Source organism: Thunnus maccoyii, chromosome 16, assembly GCF_910596095.1.
Source record: "Thunnus maccoyii chromosome 16, fThuMac1.1, whole genome shotgun sequence".
NCBI classification, from domain to species: Eukaryota; Metazoa; Chordata; class Actinopteri; order Scombriformes; family Scombridae; genus Thunnus; species Thunnus maccoyii.
Genome location: NC_056548.1, coordinates 12,087,338 through 12,107,691, shown reverse-complemented (window position 1 = coordinate 12,107,691; position 20,354 = coordinate 12,087,338). Strand labels below are relative to the sequence as shown.

General features: G+C 42.2%; 1 protein-coding gene across 4 annotated transcripts in view; it reads right to left on the bottom strand.

Moving 5' to 3' along the window:
* The window catches only part of fermt2 (FERM domain containing kindlin 2), a 42,491-nt gene extending 25,047 nt beyond the window's left edge, over positions 1–17,444 (bottom strand). For 2 of the 4 annotated variants that reach the window (XM_042388176.1, XM_042388179.1), the window contains exons 1-3: positions 17,204–17,442; positions 15,356–15,513; positions 1,759–1,992 (exon numbers count right to left, since the gene is read on the bottom strand). In XM_042388176.1, the coding sequence (XP_042244110.1) occupies positions 1,759–1,992; positions 15,356–15,512 (391 nt within the window). In that variant the 5' untranslated portion in view covers position 15,513; positions 17,204–17,442. Of the gene's footprint in view, positions 1–1,758; positions 1,993–15,355; positions 15,514–17,203 lie in introns of all 4 variants that reach the window. The other 2 variants (XM_042388175.1, XM_042388178.1) reach the window with 2 other exon arrangements.
* Positions 17,445–20,354: the final 2,910 nt, after the last annotated feature.

The following is a 20,354-nucleotide window of genomic DNA, read 5'->3' as shown; positions in this document are numbered from 1 at the left end:
GGAGTGGGCGGAGATAAAAACAGTAAAATACTACACTGCAGAAATGAACTTGGTTTGAAACAGGAAATGGCTTCTGTGTGACCAACTAAGTGGACACACCAGACCAAAAAAAAAACCCTTCAAATAGATTATTATGAGAAAAGAAAACTGGAGCCAATGATAGGTCGCTCATAAGTGAAAGAAAAAATCCCCACACTCTTTCTCTCTCTGTATCGTCCAGTATGTCTGCCCCTCCCTTTCTGCTGTCTGGAGCGAAGGCCAGTTGGACAGGCCTTGTCCCTTCCTGTCCCCTCTGATTCTCTGTGCTGTGCAGCTCACAGGCAGTCAGCAGAAAATATGCACAGGAAATTGTAAAACTCAGAGCTGCCCAGATAACAAAAAATTTAAATGCTTCCAGGCCAGACCAGCTGTAAGTCAGCTGTCATACCCTAAGTTACAGTTAAGAACATTCCCATCATTCGTTCGTCGTTAAGTTCTGCTTTTTGCGAGCAATAATGCACGTTGATGTAAATTCAACAGTAGAAGCCTGTCACTGTGAAGGGCCCTCTACAGCCACCGTACAACATCTTGCAACATCCTGGCATGCGCCAAGTCAGCCAAAAGCAATTTGTCCTGAATTTCTGCAGGCGAAAATAGATTTATTACAGAAGCAGCAGACACATTCCTAACCAGGCCGGGCCCAGAGAAAGGCTACAGTCCTGTTTCCCCCCTATTGACATACCACTGCTTTCAAAAACAACCTCTTTGTATATTTACACTCAATAAAATATGACATTTGTTTGTTTCATTTCACAGAACTGCTCTACAGACCCTTTGACCATTTAAAAAAAAAAAAAAAAAAGCTCCACTCCTGTCGAATTAAAAACAAGACTACCTGTAGAGGCCAATAAAAACAGGAAAGCTGCCACTAGAACCCCTGATCCTGCCTGCTCAACACAGCCCAGTGACACAACAGGTGTGTTATGACCCTGCCTGATGGGAGGTTTTAAATGGGTGGGGGTTCAGCAACCCTGCAAACCCTACTGGAGACAGTGACTAGAGACAGGAGCAAGGGGCGAAGTCTGAGCCTAGGAAAAGTGGGCGTTAGCAGGTTAGAGGTCACTGGGGTCCAGCGTGACCTCTGACCCATCAGGACAGTGTGGTGTCAGTGATGGAAGATATCGACAGTGTGTGTGTGTGTGTGTGTGTGTGTGTGTGTGTGTGTGACCCTTGGGCACTACTTACACCATTGGGGATTGTCAGATTTGGACCTGAAAGAGGTGGCTGGTAAGCAAGCCAGTGAGCAAGTATGAGTTATTTATGTGTACATGAATTTGTACTTTGGTGTGTGCCCGTGTTTTAAGACTGAGACAGATTGATAATCTCTGTTTACTAAACATTACTATGAGACTGATGGAGCCTTGGATCCAAGGACATGACTCTAGAGCTAACAGTGGACTGACTACCAGTCCGGGGACATGACTCTGGCATGCAGAGCTCAGAGCATGTTTGATAAACACAACAAATTGCCAAGGGTAAAAACAAAGTGGAGGGAAGGACATGATTAGCTGAATTTGATGTAGAACATTTCCCGAACCTCTCCAAAAATAATATTATAGTAGAAGCTTTTGGTTGAGCAGAGTGGGCACAGAGTTTAATTCCCATAACTTTTTACCAATCAGTCACACAATCTTGCATTTGCTTCATAACCATTTCCCACATCTCAACTGAAAAAAAAATACTGCTGTCCAGTAAATGAACCCCTTCGTTTCCACTTACTGAAAGTCTTGCAGATGTCGGAGACCGCCTTAAAGACGCGGTCGGAGAAGTTGACCTTGACCTTCATGTGCTTCATGTTGGGCAGCTGGAGGCGCAGGAGCTTGTGCTGCGGTGTGAAGAGCAGCCTGGCGTCTGCTTGGATGCCGTACTTGTCCAGCGTCCAGTGGGTTTTCAACAGCCATGTCTTCTTCTTCTCCCACCACAGAGCGTGGTCTGACCAGTCCTTCTTCACATCTGAAGAAAGGGAAAAAAAAAAGAGCAGAGTGGGTGAGTTTAATTGTAAATGATGTGGAAAGGACTGAGCAGTTGTATTTCTTTTTTGACTACATACATTGCTTTTCTCTAAGGGGATATCTATAACTTGCCACTTTTATTTATTGACAGCAAGGTGGGAAAGTGTAAGTAGAGCGCTCAGTCTGTATCTTTCACACTGTACTGACCTGAGCTAACCAAATATGTCCCTCCAGGGCAGAGGATCACATTTGAGGTGAAAGGGGGGGTCCAGAAAAGGTTTGCAGAGGGGCGGTGAAGTCAAAGTGAGAAGGAGGAGAGCACCGAGTGTGTGAAAGACATGGCTGTTTGTGTGACACTGTGGGGATATCGGGTTCATACCTCCCTCTTTGTTGCAAAGACACCCTATGATCCCTCTAAAGCAGAGACAAGCCACCCAAAACCCCACATAGCTTCCAGGCTTTTGCTCCGCAGGGACTCAACACAATGGGGACGGACCCGTGGTCTCATGATGTGTTTGTCTGACTTCAAGGGGAAGGTGAAACCTGAAGGGATTTTTGAGGGAACTCAAAGCAGCTGTTTAGCAGATCACCTTGCTCTGGTTTCTATACAAGCAGTGCTGTGATGGGCTGAAGTTGTGTTTGAGACACCGGTTACTTCAAAGCCTAAAAGGTGAAAGTGAAAAATGTCCCCATTATCACAAGAGAGAGTGAGAGTTGCTTTACATCCATGTCATCTATTTATCTCCTTGATGGCATACATTCACAAAACAGGTATGGGTGTTAAGCTGTAGGTCAAATTTGTTTGATTGGTTGTTTTGGTTTCAGTTACTGTGTGTTCATGTGTAACATATAATTTCCTTGTTAGCTGAGTATAATAGATGGAGTGAATGGGCCTATTCGTTTTTAGCCCATTACATTTTCAGATGTCCCCCCCGAGTGGTGATGTCATTACTCCGGCATTAGTCCAGGAAGGCGCTTCCCAGAGCGGTGTCTCATTTCCTCCTCCCACATACCGCTTCATCGGCTCTCCAGCCTATGAGCCTCTGTCTCACTCTGGATCTCTATCTCTTCTCACTGAGTCACTGTCCAGTCACAGAGGTCGCTTTGCCCAGTCATCCTTTAAGCAAAGCATCCGATCTAAACTGTTTTACCTTATAAACTGCTGAGTTAGCAAGTGTGTTAAAAAATATCCAAAATATCATCTATTGTCATGGCCAGATGTTAGATAATGATAAATGAAGAAATGATATCTCAATTGGGCTTAAAGTCCCTCTCTTGCCAAAAATGTGTTTTTCTTATTGTGACCCAACTGTGATGTCAGAGCTTCACTGTGCAGAATGATGTATGTGCAGAGTTTGACACTAGAAAGCTGTTTTCAAATTTATCTGCCAAAGGAGGACAGTTTTTCTGTGCTCACAGAAAATTTAAGTTTAAGGCACGACTCTACGAGCATTATTTATGATATCAGAAACTAGTTTGGAAGCCAATCCTGGTCCAGTATGTAACTTACACAAGCGTGATGTGGAAACTCGAAGCCTCCAGTGCACATACACTAAGAATGGACTTGCAGTGAAGAAGGAGACATGTGTCCAGCAGTTAAACTTTTTAAATAAATTATACTTGCATATTCATAGATTTTGGAATTTTTAATGAGAATAAATGAGTACGTAATTCTGAGAATTTTTAACTAGTTAACTTAACTTTTTTGTGGACAAACCATATCAGACACAAATTATTATTCAAAACAGTATTTTCATACATCTTAAAACATGTGATCTTTAAATTTGATCACGTCAAGCGTGTTAACTACCTCTATACTTTACAGTGGCTCTGTGAGGCTGTATTTAGCCACAGCAGTACTTTGAGCTAAATTCTTATTCTCACAAAAACATTGCCAACAGCCTGATGTTTAGCAGGAGTGATGTTTACCATGTTCACCGTCTTAGTTAAGCATGTTAGCTTGCTAACATGTGCTAATTAGCTCTAAACACAAAGTATAACTGAGGCTGATGGGAATGTCATTTGTTTTGCAGACATTTGGTCATAAATCAAAGTACTGAACAAATTAAAAAAAAATGGACCTGATGATGGCGCTAGATGAAGTGACTGGACTGACCGACTGACCCATCCCTAGAGTCACACCACTAATGTGGCTAAAAATAAACTAAAGTAAGTTGAAGGTCTAAAAATCACTGCATTTGGTGCAAATTAATGCTGAACATCCCTGAGATGAGTCAAGAGCTGCATTATGACCCTCATGAAGTAAAAACATCTACTTTATACTCAAGGCTGATAGCACATTATGCGCAATGCACCATGGACTTTCTACATTTAATTTGCATATTAATAGTAATATCTTGCCTTAAAGTTTAAAATTTTATTTTTATCCTACTCATATTTTTATTTTGTACAGTACTAGTAACATACCACATACACAGCTTCTGATGGACAAACTAGAAACCCCTCTAGGCCATTATTAATTACATTCACTTCTGACACATGGCAACACCACACAGAGATCACATCAACATGGCGGTTCTGTTTTTTAAATTTTTTTATTTTATCATAATCCAACACTGAGTGGTGCTCATTGCTTCTGTTCACTCTGAAAGAATCATACGGTAACAATGTTACAGACGGGAAGGATCTTGAATGTTACCCTATGTTGATCTCCATCTGTCAATCAAACAGCTTGGTGCCATGGTAACCTAAACCTCAAGTGGCCTTCTGTTTCCATGTGCTGCTATAGTTCTCCCTGACCTTAACTTCACATAGGGGCACCCATATGCGTTGTTGACACTCTCCTGCTGATTCCATCTAAAAGCTGAATGAAAAGGATTAGCCGCTGAGCATGTGAAACAACAGATTGGCTGCTTAGAATCAGGAAACAAGACTGCCGTGATTACAAGTAAAGCGAGGAAGAGATTATACTGGTAGGTTGAGGAAGAAAGTTAAAGAAAAGAAATGGCCACCAGCATCTCATTTGCAGATGTCATTGTGAAGGCCTATGACTGTGTGAATTGAACTGGGGAGGGGTTGTTTGTCAAGCTGTTGGGGTTTTGTTTACTCCGGAGGCAAACACTTGGTACTAGAGTGAAAACATTCCAAGCTTTCTTTCGGTGTGCGTTACTCTAGCAGCATGGGGTCTAGCTGTCATCGCTCCATTCTGGTGCCTCAGCTGTGCAGAGCACAACTTCATTGCTGCCATCACAGAAAATGTTCACTTAAGTGTACTGGAGCTATTAAAGGCTGAAATAATGAGAGGCAGTAAGGAGGGGAAAATTGAAAATAGACCTGAATGTATTTTCATAACTCTGCTGACAGTTTTTCCTCTTACAACCTTGTAATTTCTGGTGTCTGGGAGCAATGCAGAACAGCTAGCATTAACATTTGGCACTCGGGTCTTCACCACAGACGATGTTCTATAGAAACGTCCTCATACTCAGCATGCATGACCACCGTGCAGTCTGTGGCAAGGCATGAATGCACGTCTTGGCTGGTCTCAGTTACCCTCAACGCGTTCCCAACGGCCCCTGTTCCACTCTTTCTCTATATGTCTACACCCACCACCGAAACCTAACTGGACATAGTGTTTCCGTCTGCTTGCTTGTGTCGTTACGCGGTGGTTCGATGTGTTGTGATTGGATGATGGTGGCCTGGGTAGGCGTTCATTGGGTTCTTTTCAGCAACAAGGTGGTAACTCAATCCATTGAGAGGGAGGGAGAGAGGGCCAATGGCATCTCCCAGCTAAAAATACAGCCTGCCAAGCCTGACGTAATGCAGCAGCCAGAGGAGCGGGGGCCTAAGTAATTGGGTGCATTAAATGTGGACCCACGGCCCCTCAATGGAGTGGTTGGTGTGTGTGTGTGTGTGTGTGTACGCACGAGGAAGGCTTGAAAGACAAGGGGAGGGGAAACAGAATGGGAAAACCATGTTTTATGACCTTTGCAGGACGTGAAAGATGATACAAAGATTGAATATGTGTGTGTGTGTGTGTGTGTGTGGGTTTGGGGATCTGTAGAGGAGAGGGTGTTCTTATCCATCCATTAACTACATTAGCTCGGCGTGTTTGTGCATGTGTGCGCTTTAACAAGCCAAATTAATCCATAAATTCTGTCAAACCAAGCTCTTTTCATTCGCCACCATCACTGCCGCAGCTCTCAACCCAAGACCGCTTCCTCTGCTTTGTACACCAGATACCACAACGAGAAATACTGCTTTAAGAAGACACAGATTAATAGTGCAATATTCTAAGAAGCATTTAAGAGAAAGAACAAACAGCAAACAGTAAGAATGTACTTGAAGTGGTGCATTGTGAGCACAGAAACGCCCAGTTTGAAGGGCTTTCCTTGGGATAATAGAGAAAACTAAAGTAAACTCAAGTGTCCCTCCTTTCTTGGCTCCATCTTCCTCTCCTCTACTCCTCTTTACTCCCTCCATCCCTCCCCGCCTACTCTAGGTATCTGTGGTGTTTACATTAAAGGGCAGCTATGTTTATGGAGGCCTGTCTGTGAGGGGGAGGGGACAGATGAGAGGATGAGAAAAAAGGGAATGAGAGAAAGGGCACAAAAAGGAGAGATGAGGAGGATGAGCAGAGGACAGGGGGGAAAGGGCTTACTGGGGAGTGAGCAAGTGTAAGGAGGAGGGAAGTCAAAATTAAAGTCTACAAGCAAAAAAAAAAAAAAACTTAACATATAAATAGAATTTCCAATTTCATCTCCTCCGTAAAAAGAAACCACCTCTACGCCTGGGACAAAAAACACAAAGTAGATTATTTCAGCAGCCAGCTGTTGCTCACTTTGAGTCATGAGTCGATTTTCTCATCATTCAAGATGCTAATAACACATGCTGAATGAGAAAACCATTTCAAATCTGCTACGTGAACACCCTGCAGTCATGCATAGATGTGACACTGAGCTTTTAGGCTGGAAGGAAAAAAAAAAAAAGCCCTGCTGTTCCATGTGCACTCAGTGATTCATATCTACTTTTTATTAGGCTTCGACCAGTAACGCTGTGATCGTCAGCTGATGCCTGAAGCGAAATCCGGGCTCATCTCTAGCACACCGTTGATGGAGATGATTTAAGAGATGACATACTTACAGGTCAGGACTTTTTCACTGTCTTTGCACATTCTTAATAATGTTTTTAATTAGCTGTCAGTGATAACCGCGGTCACGAAACGCACGGCTTTGTCGTTTTCAAGCCGTCAGCTGATAAAACCATTACAGGCGGGTGAGGCGGGTCCTGCCGTTTCCTTGGTGACTCCTGGCTGACACCGCGGGGGCAGCACAGCAAGACGACAACTTGTTTTCATACACAACAAAAGACGCAGATATGCAGGACTGTCAGTCTTATTCTCGCTCTCTCTTTCCCTCTCTCGAACACACGCACGGTTTATCCCCTTCTACGACGTGAAAGCTCTTCTCTTTCTAAATATATTCCACGTCTGAAGCGGGGTGAAGGTCGGTATTGACAAGCAAAAAATACAGGAAGCAACTGCTCTGTGCCGTCCTTAAATTAGATCTACTGTACATGGCCTTTAAGCACTCACTAGCTCGTGCAGTCATGCTAGATAGTATCAACATCAGATACCTAACATGTATACAACAGGTTTGTTAGAGACAGCTGATGACAATATCTGTATGGCAGACATGAGATAAAGAGGGGATTATAGAGGAAGATTGAAGTGATACAGTGTATGTAACAGCAACTGGGCTTGTGCTAAAGACACTGCATACAGCAGCGAGTAGTCATCATCGCGTTACGTTGGCTGCAGAACTGGTATCTAAACTGGTTTTTAGACAGATAATAAGCTCAATCCAAGATAACCTTTTTGCAAACGACTCGTCTCATACTTGCCATGCACATGTTCCATCTGTGACATCAGTGAAGATGAAATCTTTTGACTAATGTGCTGATCTATCCCGGCTATGTCCCCGAGGTGTTCGCCAACCAATACCATTAAAACTCAAGTGCTCACCATTGACAGCCTGAGTTGAACGAGGTTAGCTGAGCTTATTTCGGTCGTTTATTACACGAAAGCTACTCTTCCTGCCAATAGTCAATAAAACACCAAACAGACCATTTATCACAGGCATTAAATATGCAAAACACAGCACTTTTTAGACCCAGATTCTGCCTGAAACCTTTCAAGCTGTCAAACCTTACCTGACAAAGCATTTAGACAAAAGGGACACTTACAATAATGCTGCTATTTTAGGCAACAGAAACAAGACGCATACGTTGGTCAAGGTGGTGCCCTGTGTCAGTGATCACATAGGTGAAAAATCTTATAAGGTCACTGCTGGCCCTAAAGGAGTCAGGGGACGTTGCAATAGGTATTGATTCTATTGAATGTACTGCCACTATTACTTCCCCACATACTCACACCCCTGTCTAAATCTTTTAAATTTTCAGAGAGTAGGGTGCTGTCCGATTACACACAGAAACCCACCCAAGACATGCATCACATCACATCTTAGCTCACCTGAGAGCTCCAGAGGATAGGAAAACAGAACTAAAGTAGACAAGAGGAGAGTTGTGTCAATATGGAGGCGTACTGTGCAGGTGAGGTGAAGCAGGCTCTCAGTGAAAGGCAATAAGCACATTTCCTTTGAGTGAAGCGAATCTGAAAATCTTAAAAGAAGGAGCATCCAGCCTGTTAGACTAAGAAGAGAGTGCAACAGTGCTGGCTTTGATGCATTAGGAGAGGCCAGAGGGCTATTAGAGGAAACCTCCTTAGAGACAGATAGTTTGTATCCATTTGTGTCATATTCCAAACACAGCAAAACAGTGGTGGTGCTCCCCCTCCACCCCGACACAGCTTTATACAATTAAGCGTTCAGGGACCCGGTGGAATAATGACATTACAAAGAAACTCAGGGACTAAGATCAATGGAGCAGATAGACAATATTCATCGGTCCTTCTATCCATCTATGTATCCTGCCAGAAGGCACCCTTGGGGCTCCGATAAGCCATCCCACTGATGTCTTTGTGAACTGGACAACAGGAAGCGTCGATGCTCTTCAGCTTCTAGTTGCATCTCTCTGGAAAACCAGAAGAGAAACTACGCAATAAAGTGAGATTTCTAAATATTTGTGGCTGCTATGCAGGCCTGCAACAAAGCCAAATGATTAGTCAATAAATCAACTAGACTGATACTAGATTAATCCATTTCAAGTACTAAAAAATTCCTGGCTGCTTGTGTAAGGATTTGCTGCTTTTATTTGACACTAAACTGCATATTTTGAGTTTTGCTTGACTGTTCAGACCAAATAAGCGTTCACGACATCCCTTCAGACTTTGATGACTTGTGATAGCCATTTTCATTATTTTTAGACATTTTGAAACAAGTACACCGGTTGTGGAGCAAATAAGAAAATTAAATGAGTGTCAGAGCTGTAATTGAAATAATTTCCACAATTTATACTCATACTCAATGTCACATAAATTGCCGTAACAAAGCGCTGTTGTGAAAACAAACCCCTCTCCAGTTGCTCTGTGAAAGGGAGTGCACAGAGACAGGTTGTGAGGCGGAGACAGCTTGAAATTAATGAAATGTGGGCTGAAGACCTAAACAATAAACTCCAGATCAGTTTACCCCCATTGACACACAGGTGTGTGGTGTTACATTATGAGGTGTTCTAACATTTCCTTTCACTGGATCCACTGCGCTGCCACTACAGGAAGGTGAAAGGGACAAAAAACAACAGGCTCCGATTCCCAGAGGAGCCGTGGAAGTTTGCTCCACTGCATGTTTGAGATGCCACACATAACTAATTAAATCTTCCTTAACAAGCACAGGGGTTCTTCCATGAAGTTTAATTCAATTAGAACAAAAAACGTGTCCTTCTTTTACACCTTTTCCTTTAAATTGGCTATCACTGTGTCATGTCAATACAAAATTTTTAAAAAAACTGGGCTTACCCAATGGTATGTTATGGTATGGCATGGTATGGTATGGTATCACATGCTTCATTCTGGCTAACTTTTCATTCAGCTGCATTGCCAATCAGAATATTGAAAGGAAGAACTAAAAAAATAGACCCAGAACAGATCTATTTGTGTGAGCTGAACAATAAAATCTAGATATGGGGAAACGCTGATTAGGAATGTAAATATATAGGCCAAGGGTCGACGTGTGACCATATGAGGGAGTCTGAGTAAAGAACAGAGCACAATCACTGACTGCAGCATCTTGCAAGCGAAACAGGAAAGCTCTGGCCTGGGCAGGACCGCTACTTAGGCTAACTACTTCCTGTCAGAGAGATTAGAGAGCAGAATGATCACACAAGCTGCCAGGCCATTTCTCACTTCGTGATGCCAGGCCTTTAAGACGGCTTCATAGTCACAATCAATGAATCGCATTACACACAGTGATACACCTAAACTGTATGTCATGAGAGAATGATACACGGCGTAGGAATGTGCTCCTGATGTAGAATATTGAACGTAAAACTCTCACATCACCAGGAAAGATATCACTATCTCGGCTCTTGATCTCACTCTCTGCAGGGAATGAATACCCATCTTTTCCCTCAGCCCAACACAGTCATATCCTTAAAAAAAAAATGCCATAAACACAGAGGACAGGAAGGCGGGAAGGCAAGGAAGGCAGAAGGGAGAAGGCGCATAAAAAAAGCCCAGAGGAAGTTCAGCATCCTGTGTTAAATCACGTCAGTTTCCTTATGAAACCCGCGATCCATTGTCAAACCGAAGCCATCTACCTCTGTTACCATAACCTCCAGCAGGCACCATGAGTGAGCCTTCTTGGCATCGCTCAAAAAGCTCACACATTGTCTTAAAAAACAAAGTTGCTCACAGGAAACATTGAAGTCACATGTAAGACAATGCCAACTGAACGATATGAAAGCGTTTTCAGATCTGTGTTTAGTCCAGTTGGTTCAGACTTTCTCTGTTGGCTTCTATTGATGCATTTTGTGTCTATAATCTATTTTGTAACTATACGTTTGAAACAATGGCTGGTGTTTGCTTCCTGGTGTTTTGTTCAATGTGCCTCTTAATAGAGCTGTAAAAAAGTAAAAATAAAAGTTCAGTGTCACTACAAATAAATCGTTCGCTCAGACACAATTGAAATGAATGTGAGATGATGACATTCTCTGGATCAACTGCGATGTGAATATGTAGGTCATCGCAAATACAAAACACACATTTTCTCTGACATGCAGGGAAAGTTCTGTGTGGCTGGCCGGTGGTGCGAGCAGCCAAAAGAAACTGCAGGCCCCTCACTGGAAACAACCGCATGAACTATCAGACTCACACTAGACCAATTAGTTTGCTTGAGTTCTATTTATGGAACACCAAATAGCCTGCGTACATGAACCTGGGTCAGAAACCATAATGGATTTCTGCTATTAAGACCGTGAACAATCTGTCCTTTCGTGTTTCCTATTGATTACTAGACTTTGCTACGTGGCTGGAAAGTGTCAATTATATACACATGGCTGCCAAAACTTTTAAAAAAAAGTGAGTCAAAATAATAATAGTTTCCACTGAATGTATTTTTATTTAACAAGGGAATGAGAAAGATGGCTGAAAACGGAGAGAAAGAGGGAGAAATGAAAAGAGGCAGGGTTGACAAAAAAGAGGGGGAGGTGGATAAAGGAGGCAGCAGAGAATCCAGCAATGACGGCAGCGACCAGAGAACAACATGCCAAACCCTGGAAGTCATTTCCTGCTTCATCGAAGACTTTTATGGAATTCTAGCAGCGTGGCTAACGTCACAACGAGACGGAGAGACAGAGAGAGAGAAGGCTCACATCTCCCTCCCCTCTATGACTCCTCTCTCTTCCCCTCCCATTTTCTTCTCCGTCCAGTCCCTCTACCCTCAGCTGTCTTGTTGAGGCTAAGCAGAGCCAATACAACCAGGGCACCTCCAGTAGTGTAAGTGCTACAACATTGGCACACAAAACGTGCTTCTTCGGTGGTTTGCACAATTAGCTAAAATTTGTTATTCTTCTCCATAGACTTGATAGACTTGATAGTCTGAGGCCTTGACATACAGTATAGTCCAGGGGCATGGAGAATACCATTAACAAAAAAAGCTGGTCTTTTCTTCCACCTTTAGCGCATGCAAAGTAGCAATGTATTGATAGCACAAGTACTTACTGTAAGCCACAGTTTTCAGATTGTAAAAGCTATGTAATTTGGAAACAATCCCTTCAAATCCAATAAAACTCCCGCCGGCTAATGTTGTTTGTGCAATACTTGTTTTCCCCTTCTAAATGGCACGAAATTAGCTTTTAGAGATGCAGGCGGCACTTTTGGAAAACATCAACAAAGTCAGACAAGGCACCAATGATGGAGAGCGATGGAAGGATGAAAGGATTAGGAGAGCGGGGGAACCAGAGGGTGGTCAATCAGCCCGGCTTTAAATACGGTTCTCCTGAAGGGTTGCAGGGGAAATGGAAGCGGAGTTCTCCGCTGTGATCAATAGCTAAGTGCCTTCCTGGCATTTGTCTATTTAATCCATTATCGAAGGCCATCTGAGCCTGCGATGTGGGCGGTAGACCCGCAGCTCACAAGAAGATTTGAATGATGGAAGCAGGATACATGTGGAAAAAACACACACACACAACCATGCTCATATGGTCAACCATGAAACACATGCACAGGTACTACTAATGAGAACACTGTCCATCATACAGGAGACAGCTGATGTCAGCACATATACATATGGTTTGTTTGGTTTATCCACAGTAAAAAAAACAGCATACAGCAACAAAAGTTCATGTTTTAAAAGAAAAAAAAAAAAAGAGCACCGTCAGGCTTGTGGAAAGCAATTACTGAATCACAAGAGGTCCTTCATTTGGAGTGGAGGCTGAGAGAAAGAAAGGGGGGTAGAGGGGGGGGTCTGACAGAGACTTGTCATTGCACCAGGATGTCCTTTCAATGTGAGACAGACAGACTGTCTGCCAAAACTCTGTGGTATCTACGTGTCCCTTCTCACAGCGTTGCCTATGTGTGCATGTACATTTGCACATCAACAGTCTCTGTGTATAACCACCACATCCAAATGAGAGGTGTTCAGTGAGGACTGCGCAGCACTGTCAACAGTGAAATCTGGGAGGTACTGACGTAGGTTACTGACAACAGAAAGACCTGCAGATTTTTCCCACAGAGGGGTTACTCACATGAAAACAGCTTCCCTACCATTTCCTTTAACCTCAAGTAACTCAGTAACTCACACATAGAACTTACAAAAACATAAGTTTGGTCTTGTTTTTCCATGATGGACCAGGTGAATTAGTTGTCATTTCTTTTCACCAATTTCAATCAAGAGCTTGGTCTAAACTGTCAATAATAACAATCTTAAGTAAATATGTATTTTCTGGGCTACTGAAAACATAATCTTCACTTTCTGTTCCAAGCACACAATAATGTGCGTGACAAGAACAGTGTGCAGTCTCCTGCAATGTTAGGTCAAGTGGAAAAGTCTTGTTGTGGATGGGTTAATGATTACAATTAATGCAAAACGACCTGTTGACGGAGGTCAGAAGGGAGACGGCACTGAAATGAAATATCCCAAGTGCACTCTGTTAAACAGGTCGAGAGACACGTTTACACACAACCCTTCACAGTGGAGTTTAATGTCACTGCAAAAGTTCTGCCTCAGTCTAGTACTTTTACTACAGTATGCTAATTTGACGGCCATAATGGTAGTAGTAGTATGATAACGAGGAAGGGATTTCAATATGGCTAAGAATAGTAACTCAAGGCTGGAATTACAGTACTTTTTTGATAAACAAGCATGCACACCCATGTCCTGTTATTTTTCTTCAGCACACCAACAGCCAACAACCAATCATGGTCAACAAATCAAAATCATTGTCAAATGTGGATGTGAAAACCCCACGCCACCGGACTCCAGAGCAGATAAAAAAGGGCAATTCATCAGAAAAAAGCTACATCCATAAGAAAAGGAAACTCCCATCCTCAATCACACCCATAATACTATTTGATATATCTGGTGCAATTTTTAACACGTGGCGAATTTTACTTTCTATAAAAAAAAAAAAACTATTACAAAAGCACCATGCTGTTGTCCTTAATGTATTACAGTCTTATGACACAAAGAGGAACCACTGAAAGAAAGCCTTCCCCCACTCTACACCTTAGAGAAGGTGTTACATTAAGAAAAGTCATACCCTTCAACCAGACCTTAACAAAAAGCGTCAACACAACTCAAACACTGGATAAGGCCAGGCCATGAGGGGGGTCAGGGTGGGAGGACCGATGAATTAATGTCGTCCCACACGCGGCTGCAACACTGCACTCGCCCAGCGTAGATGCTGCACAGCTCAGACGACCACAGAGAACAAAGACCTCAATTATGTGGTGCTCAAACAGGAGAGCTAAAAACGGGACCATGGGCAGGGAATAAAACCTTGGAGCGCTGCAGGAATGTAGAGCTTTCAAGCACCATCGACACACACAACACACTGTCACTCCCAAATCTCACTGCCACCACCGCTGACCTTTCTCCAGCCTCCATGAAACAGGGCAGTGTTCAAGTGGCTGGAACAGAGGACTCTTATGCTTACTTGCACCCAGACTTGTCAAGTGCAAAACTGCAGTTACAGAACAGTGCATGATCTAGTAGGGGGGGTGGGGGGGGGGTGGGGGTGGGGGACTTGTGTATGGTTTCTTTATACCTTGGGTTACTGACCCATATACGCTGCAGGGTAAGAAAGAGGAATCTAAACCTCTGCAAGTCCACAGACCTGCCAGAAGAGCTTAACCTGGTTCCAAACAACAAAGACGGTTCACTTTCCGTACTCATTAAATAGTCTGTACACTAGGTTCCCTTTTTACCCACAGAAAATAGTGTTGCTTCACTTGTCCTTAAACAAACTAACGACTCCAGATTTCCTCTCAGAAAGCATACTCTAGAGTTCCAAGTTGAATTATGTCTGCTCTTGAATTTGGCCTGTATTCAGAAACAGTTTGTACTTTTGCATCAAAGACTGGTGTTAACTCGGTGGAATTTCACTTCCCAGAATGGAAACTATTTCAAGAAAAGAGGTATTTATTGCCTAACAAATATGAACAGATAACACAAGTCAGCCATTGACACACAAGGAAATTCTGCTATGGCAGGATGGTAAAGAGTCAAGAGAAAGGGTTTTCATTGCTTTTACCAGATCCATATCCAGTCTGTTACAAATGGAATGCATCCTAAATCTGCAGACTCATGATCTGCATTGGTATGCTGTTTTATTTTGCATCCAAATTAGTCTATTAAGACTCTGCTCAAGCCTGTTTATCGCACTTGAGATGAGCCGCTTTCAAAAGCCACCATGAATTGCTACGACTGCAGCATGACAGCAGCGTGCACACATACCTAGTTTCTCCACGAGTTTGAGCATGACTCCGCCTATGTGGATTTCCCCAGTGACCCTCAGCGACACGTCCCTGTGGAGGTCGGTAACATGCATCTTCAGTTCCCACGTCCCGTCGGCGTAGCAGCCATCGGGCATCCGGATCCCATCCAGCGCCATCCTGTCAAACAGAGCCACAGTTGAACTTCTGTCAAACTGGGGTGAAAAGAAACCTTTTGACCCTTTGGAGCCTCTCCTGTTTCTCATTGATTTGCAGTTTGGATTTTACATTCAAACTGAGATTAGTTAAAAAAAAATGATTAAACTACTCAACTTTATAATAAGGAATCAGAGTGAGCATCTTGCTTTTACAATAAAGGATCAATACTTTAAACACGATGAAAGTGTTGATGGATGATATACTGTGAGATGATTCAAACTTGTCTACCATCAAGATATTTTGCCATACCATTTACAGTAAACAGTGGCAGTCCAGCAATTTCACACATCAAATTCAGTTTACTAGTCATGGTTGGTACTACTCAGCTTGTGAAACTGTTGTTTTAAATCTTCTGTTGCTCTGGAGGAGCTTTCCAAAGTCTGAATAGAGTAAATGGTGTCATAATGGTGCCATCACAGTTATCTCAGCTTCGACTTGGAGACAGAAAGCCTGCGTTACACACTGGAGGTGCGGAGCATGAATGGTACACCCACATTTACTAGACACTGAGGGTTAAACAAAAAAATGCTATTGGGTGGGATTATGGGAAATGTAGGATCCGATGCTTTTGAATTCTTTTTCAAATTTGTCTCCTTCAAGTCCCCCAACTTTATGGAAGTACAAAACTAAATCTCTGGAGTGACCCTTTAATAGAAGATACTGGGTGTTTAGGACACTGTAGGAAAGGTTGCGAATGCACATTTAGTATGATTTTTGTATCAATGTGATGAGGTATCTCGATATGTCACGTATTCTATACACTGGATTGTTATTATTATCTTATCCATAAACAGCTTCTCGATTGATTTTCCACTGATATATTCATGTAGCCTATCAAGAGCATGAGATAAAATCACATATGCCATGAAAGGATTTCCTTGATAACAGGGTTTATCCTTCATTGTAAGTATTTTATTACGAAATATATTTCCTTGCTGATAAAGTAAAGTAACCTAAAGATAGTAAAGTAGATATGCTTCTTCCAACACTGGAACACAGTTATGGCAGTACTACAGTGGTAACATTAGGTGACTTAGCTAAGCTAATGAACAATTGACCCTAGAGGAAACCTAAAGAAGGGATGAAGGGGAATAAACCTATATATCTACTGCTGTAGTGTTCCTTAGGGGGGATAAGACGCGCCCTGTTGTGTGAAGTCGCTGCCAAGAAGTTACATTACAGCCTATCTGTCATTCTTTGATCTGAGGATGTCCAGAAGAGAGTGGCCTGCAGATCAAAACAGCCGTCTAATCAATAAACACGGCAGAACAAAGACTAGGCCCGCGGCTACAAGTTCAACAAGGACCTTTGGCAGCAATTATCTCCGTAAATGTGTCGATTCACCTGTTAAATATAACGGTAAAGGCACTCTTACAAATAGGCGGAGGGGGTTAATTATGTAAGCAGAGCCCGTACAACAGCTCCCCGGCTGCATGCACACTCAGTCAGTCGGTCGTTACAGCAGTAACTTCACTGGAAAGTGTGTCTAAAAGCGAATAAACCCGCTAAAAATTGCGGGGAAAGTTGTTAAACGAAGGTTACATGTAGCAGAAGCGGTTTAGCCACAACAAAAAAGCTACAACGTTTTCATATTTCATAGCGGCGACAGAGCAAAGCTTTAAAGGACGAACATTTAAATCTGTATACTCACCTTCACAAAGACAAAAAACACACTAAAACAGTCGACTACACGGTACAGAACAAGTCCCCCCCTCCTTAGATCATGTATAAAGTTTTTTCTGATAACAAAAACAGAGAAAAATCCCCGAAAAACTCGCTGTAGAAGTGAAGTATCCCAAACAGTTTTCCTGCGAGCTTCGGCTTAATGGAGACCAGCAGTCCCTCTTTCTCCCTCCCTCTTTCCAGCAGCGGATAACGTCACTGCTCCAATCCTACTTTTCCTTTCATACTGGGAGCTTTTTCTGGTCGCCTACTGGTCCCCCCTGTCACCTCACACTCACACACACACATACTCAAGGCTTTCACGGGGCATGTGTGTGTACGTGAATTGTGGGTTAAATCTCCCTTTTGACCTATTATGTCCATTTTGTAGAGATACATTAGTTGTTTTTATCATTATCAGATAAGTAAATTTGCTCTGATATTCAGCCTGAACACATTTAAAACTGTTTAGAATTGTCTGCCAATTTTTCCAACCTATGTAATTCAATAAAGATAAGAAAAAACAACCATGTGAGTTTTAGTGTCAGTAGTAAAAATGACTCACCAAAACATCATAAAAAATATAATACATCTCATACATGTAAATGCAGACAGAGTGAAGTAAACTTTTTAATGTCAAGGACCCCTAAACTGACACAAACGAGACCACCAACCCCCGTTTGATAAGATTTTGTCCCAGGGTCCCCCATCTGATAAGATTTTTGCTTCTAATTTTTTATTACAGAAAGGGCATGATACATGTATGATGTATGATATGTTACTCATTGATGCAATTATAGTGAAAATATATTATATCCCTTTTTGCTGGGGACCACCTGGAACCCCCTCCAAGATCCCTGGGGGGTCCCGAGACCCTTTGAGAACCACTGTTATAAGTAATAGTAAATATGTTTGTTGTATTTTGTCAGACTGCAGTATTTAATAGTAGAAAATCCGACCATTTGTGGCAGGAATAGTGGACATGCAGTTAAGATCTCAAGCTGCCTTTTATGGCAATAGTGTTGAGGCTTGCAGCAGCAGCAGCAGCAGCAGCATCCAGGGACCTCTGGGTCTTTAGCCCCAGGAGCAACAGCACACAATAACAAGACATTTAGTTTTAGTCACTATTACAATTTTAATGGTTGAAAGGGATCAACAAAATCCCCCCAGCTGTAAATAAGCTTTCCTCTTTTCAACTGAAAGACCCGGCAGAAGAATATGATGTGTAGAAAATAAGCCAGGGTGTACACAAATCCGCCTTCATTCCTCACACATCACGTATATCCGAGCAGCACCTTACTGTAATGTTGTAGCTGGTGTCTATGAACTGCTTAAGTGCTGTTGAGTGATTTAAACCACAGGTATACATAATATTTCATCACTTTATCTAATATCAAATCTTATTCTGCAGTGTAATAAGTGCATACAGCAGCAGACATGTGATAAAAAGTACAATATTTACCATTAATATAATGGAATACGAATATAACTTCTCAAAAAATGGAGATACCACAGTAAAGAACCAGTGTTTCCAATTGTACTTAAAGTCTCCCTCCACTCAAAAATGTGTTTTGCTCATTATTACTCAACTTGGACGTTTGAGCTTCACTGTGGAGAATGATGTATGAGCAGAGTCTGACACTAGAAGGCTGTTTTCACATTTATCTGCTAAAAAGTGGAAAGTTTCTCTGTGCTCAATGGAAATCTGAGTTTAAGGGGTGGACCTGAGCATGATTTGTGACATCACAACTAGTTTGGAAGCTAATACTGTCCAATATGCAACTTACACAAGTGTGATGTGGAAACTTGAAGCCTCTAGTGCACATACACTGAGAATGGAGTTTCCAGTGAATTAGGAGACATCTTGTGTCCAGTAGTTAAACTTCTGAAATGAACAATATTTGTATATTCATCGATTATGGATTTTTCAATGACAGAGATGGATGAGATGGACTTTTAAGGATTTTAATGAGGTAATTAGATGTTTTTTGTGTGGATAAACCATATTAGACAGATATTATTATTCCAAGCAGAGTATTCTTTATATACTGTATCTTGCAACATGCCTGGAGGGGATCTTGAGGTAAATCAATATACGTAGTTGCTTCATCTTTGTGGAACGTTCACATATAAATGTCACACATCCTTTTTCTACTGCGTTAAAAACTATACTTAACTCACACACAAGGTCAGTCATTATATCAGGATCTCATTACATTACAGAAACTCAATAACAGCTCACTTTGATTTTTTTTAATAGACTGTAGACATCTACACCAATCTATAACAGTCTCCTAATATAACCCTGTAACTATGAGAAAAGAATCTCGTGCAAATCAACATAACGCCCTTTCTTTCCCTATGCACCAATTTCAAAATGGTAATGGGACATTTAGTTATAAATGATCAGTGTCGGTGAAGAATGCATGCATGCAAGTCATCAGATTGTGAATTTCAAAGAATTTCTTCATCAGCCAAACTCTGATCGACTGAAGATAATATCGTCTGCAGGGTGTTGCTCACGTCTTCACTGCTGCAGATGAGTTATGGCATTTTACTGTATACATGCATTTAATGAAATCATCACACAAGTGACAAGTTTGGAGAAAAGGAAAGAGAAAGAGTGCTATCTCCTTTCTTTCCAGAGCTGCAGAACAATACACACTCCTACACACGCTCTCCAAGCAGTCTGCAGTAAAGACCCATGAATCATCAGCGTTTCTGGCTCAGACCCCCGGTGAACTCGCTCAGCTCCAAGTATCCAGCTCAAGAGCTCCAATCCTCAACTCAGGAATCTGGGCCTTTAGACTACGGTCTGCATCAAAGCGATTTATAACCTCTCTCCCCGCAGCTCTGACCCCCTCGTCAGTGTCTGGCGGGCGACCCATTGCCTTTTATAGGCTGTGTTTTAATTGCAGAGTAAACATTTGAGTCAGTCAGATGCAGAGCAGGAGAGTCAGATAGGGTGCTGGCTTGGCTGTTGATGTAAATGAGGAGGGAGAGAAGTGGACGATGTGAGGAAAGAAGTTTACACTGTCTGCATGAGTCGCCTTTGGAAAGAAAAATGACTCTTTTGGCATTTAGACTGTAGTTGGTATGATGTTTGAGTGGGTATTCAAGTGGAATGACATATAATCAAA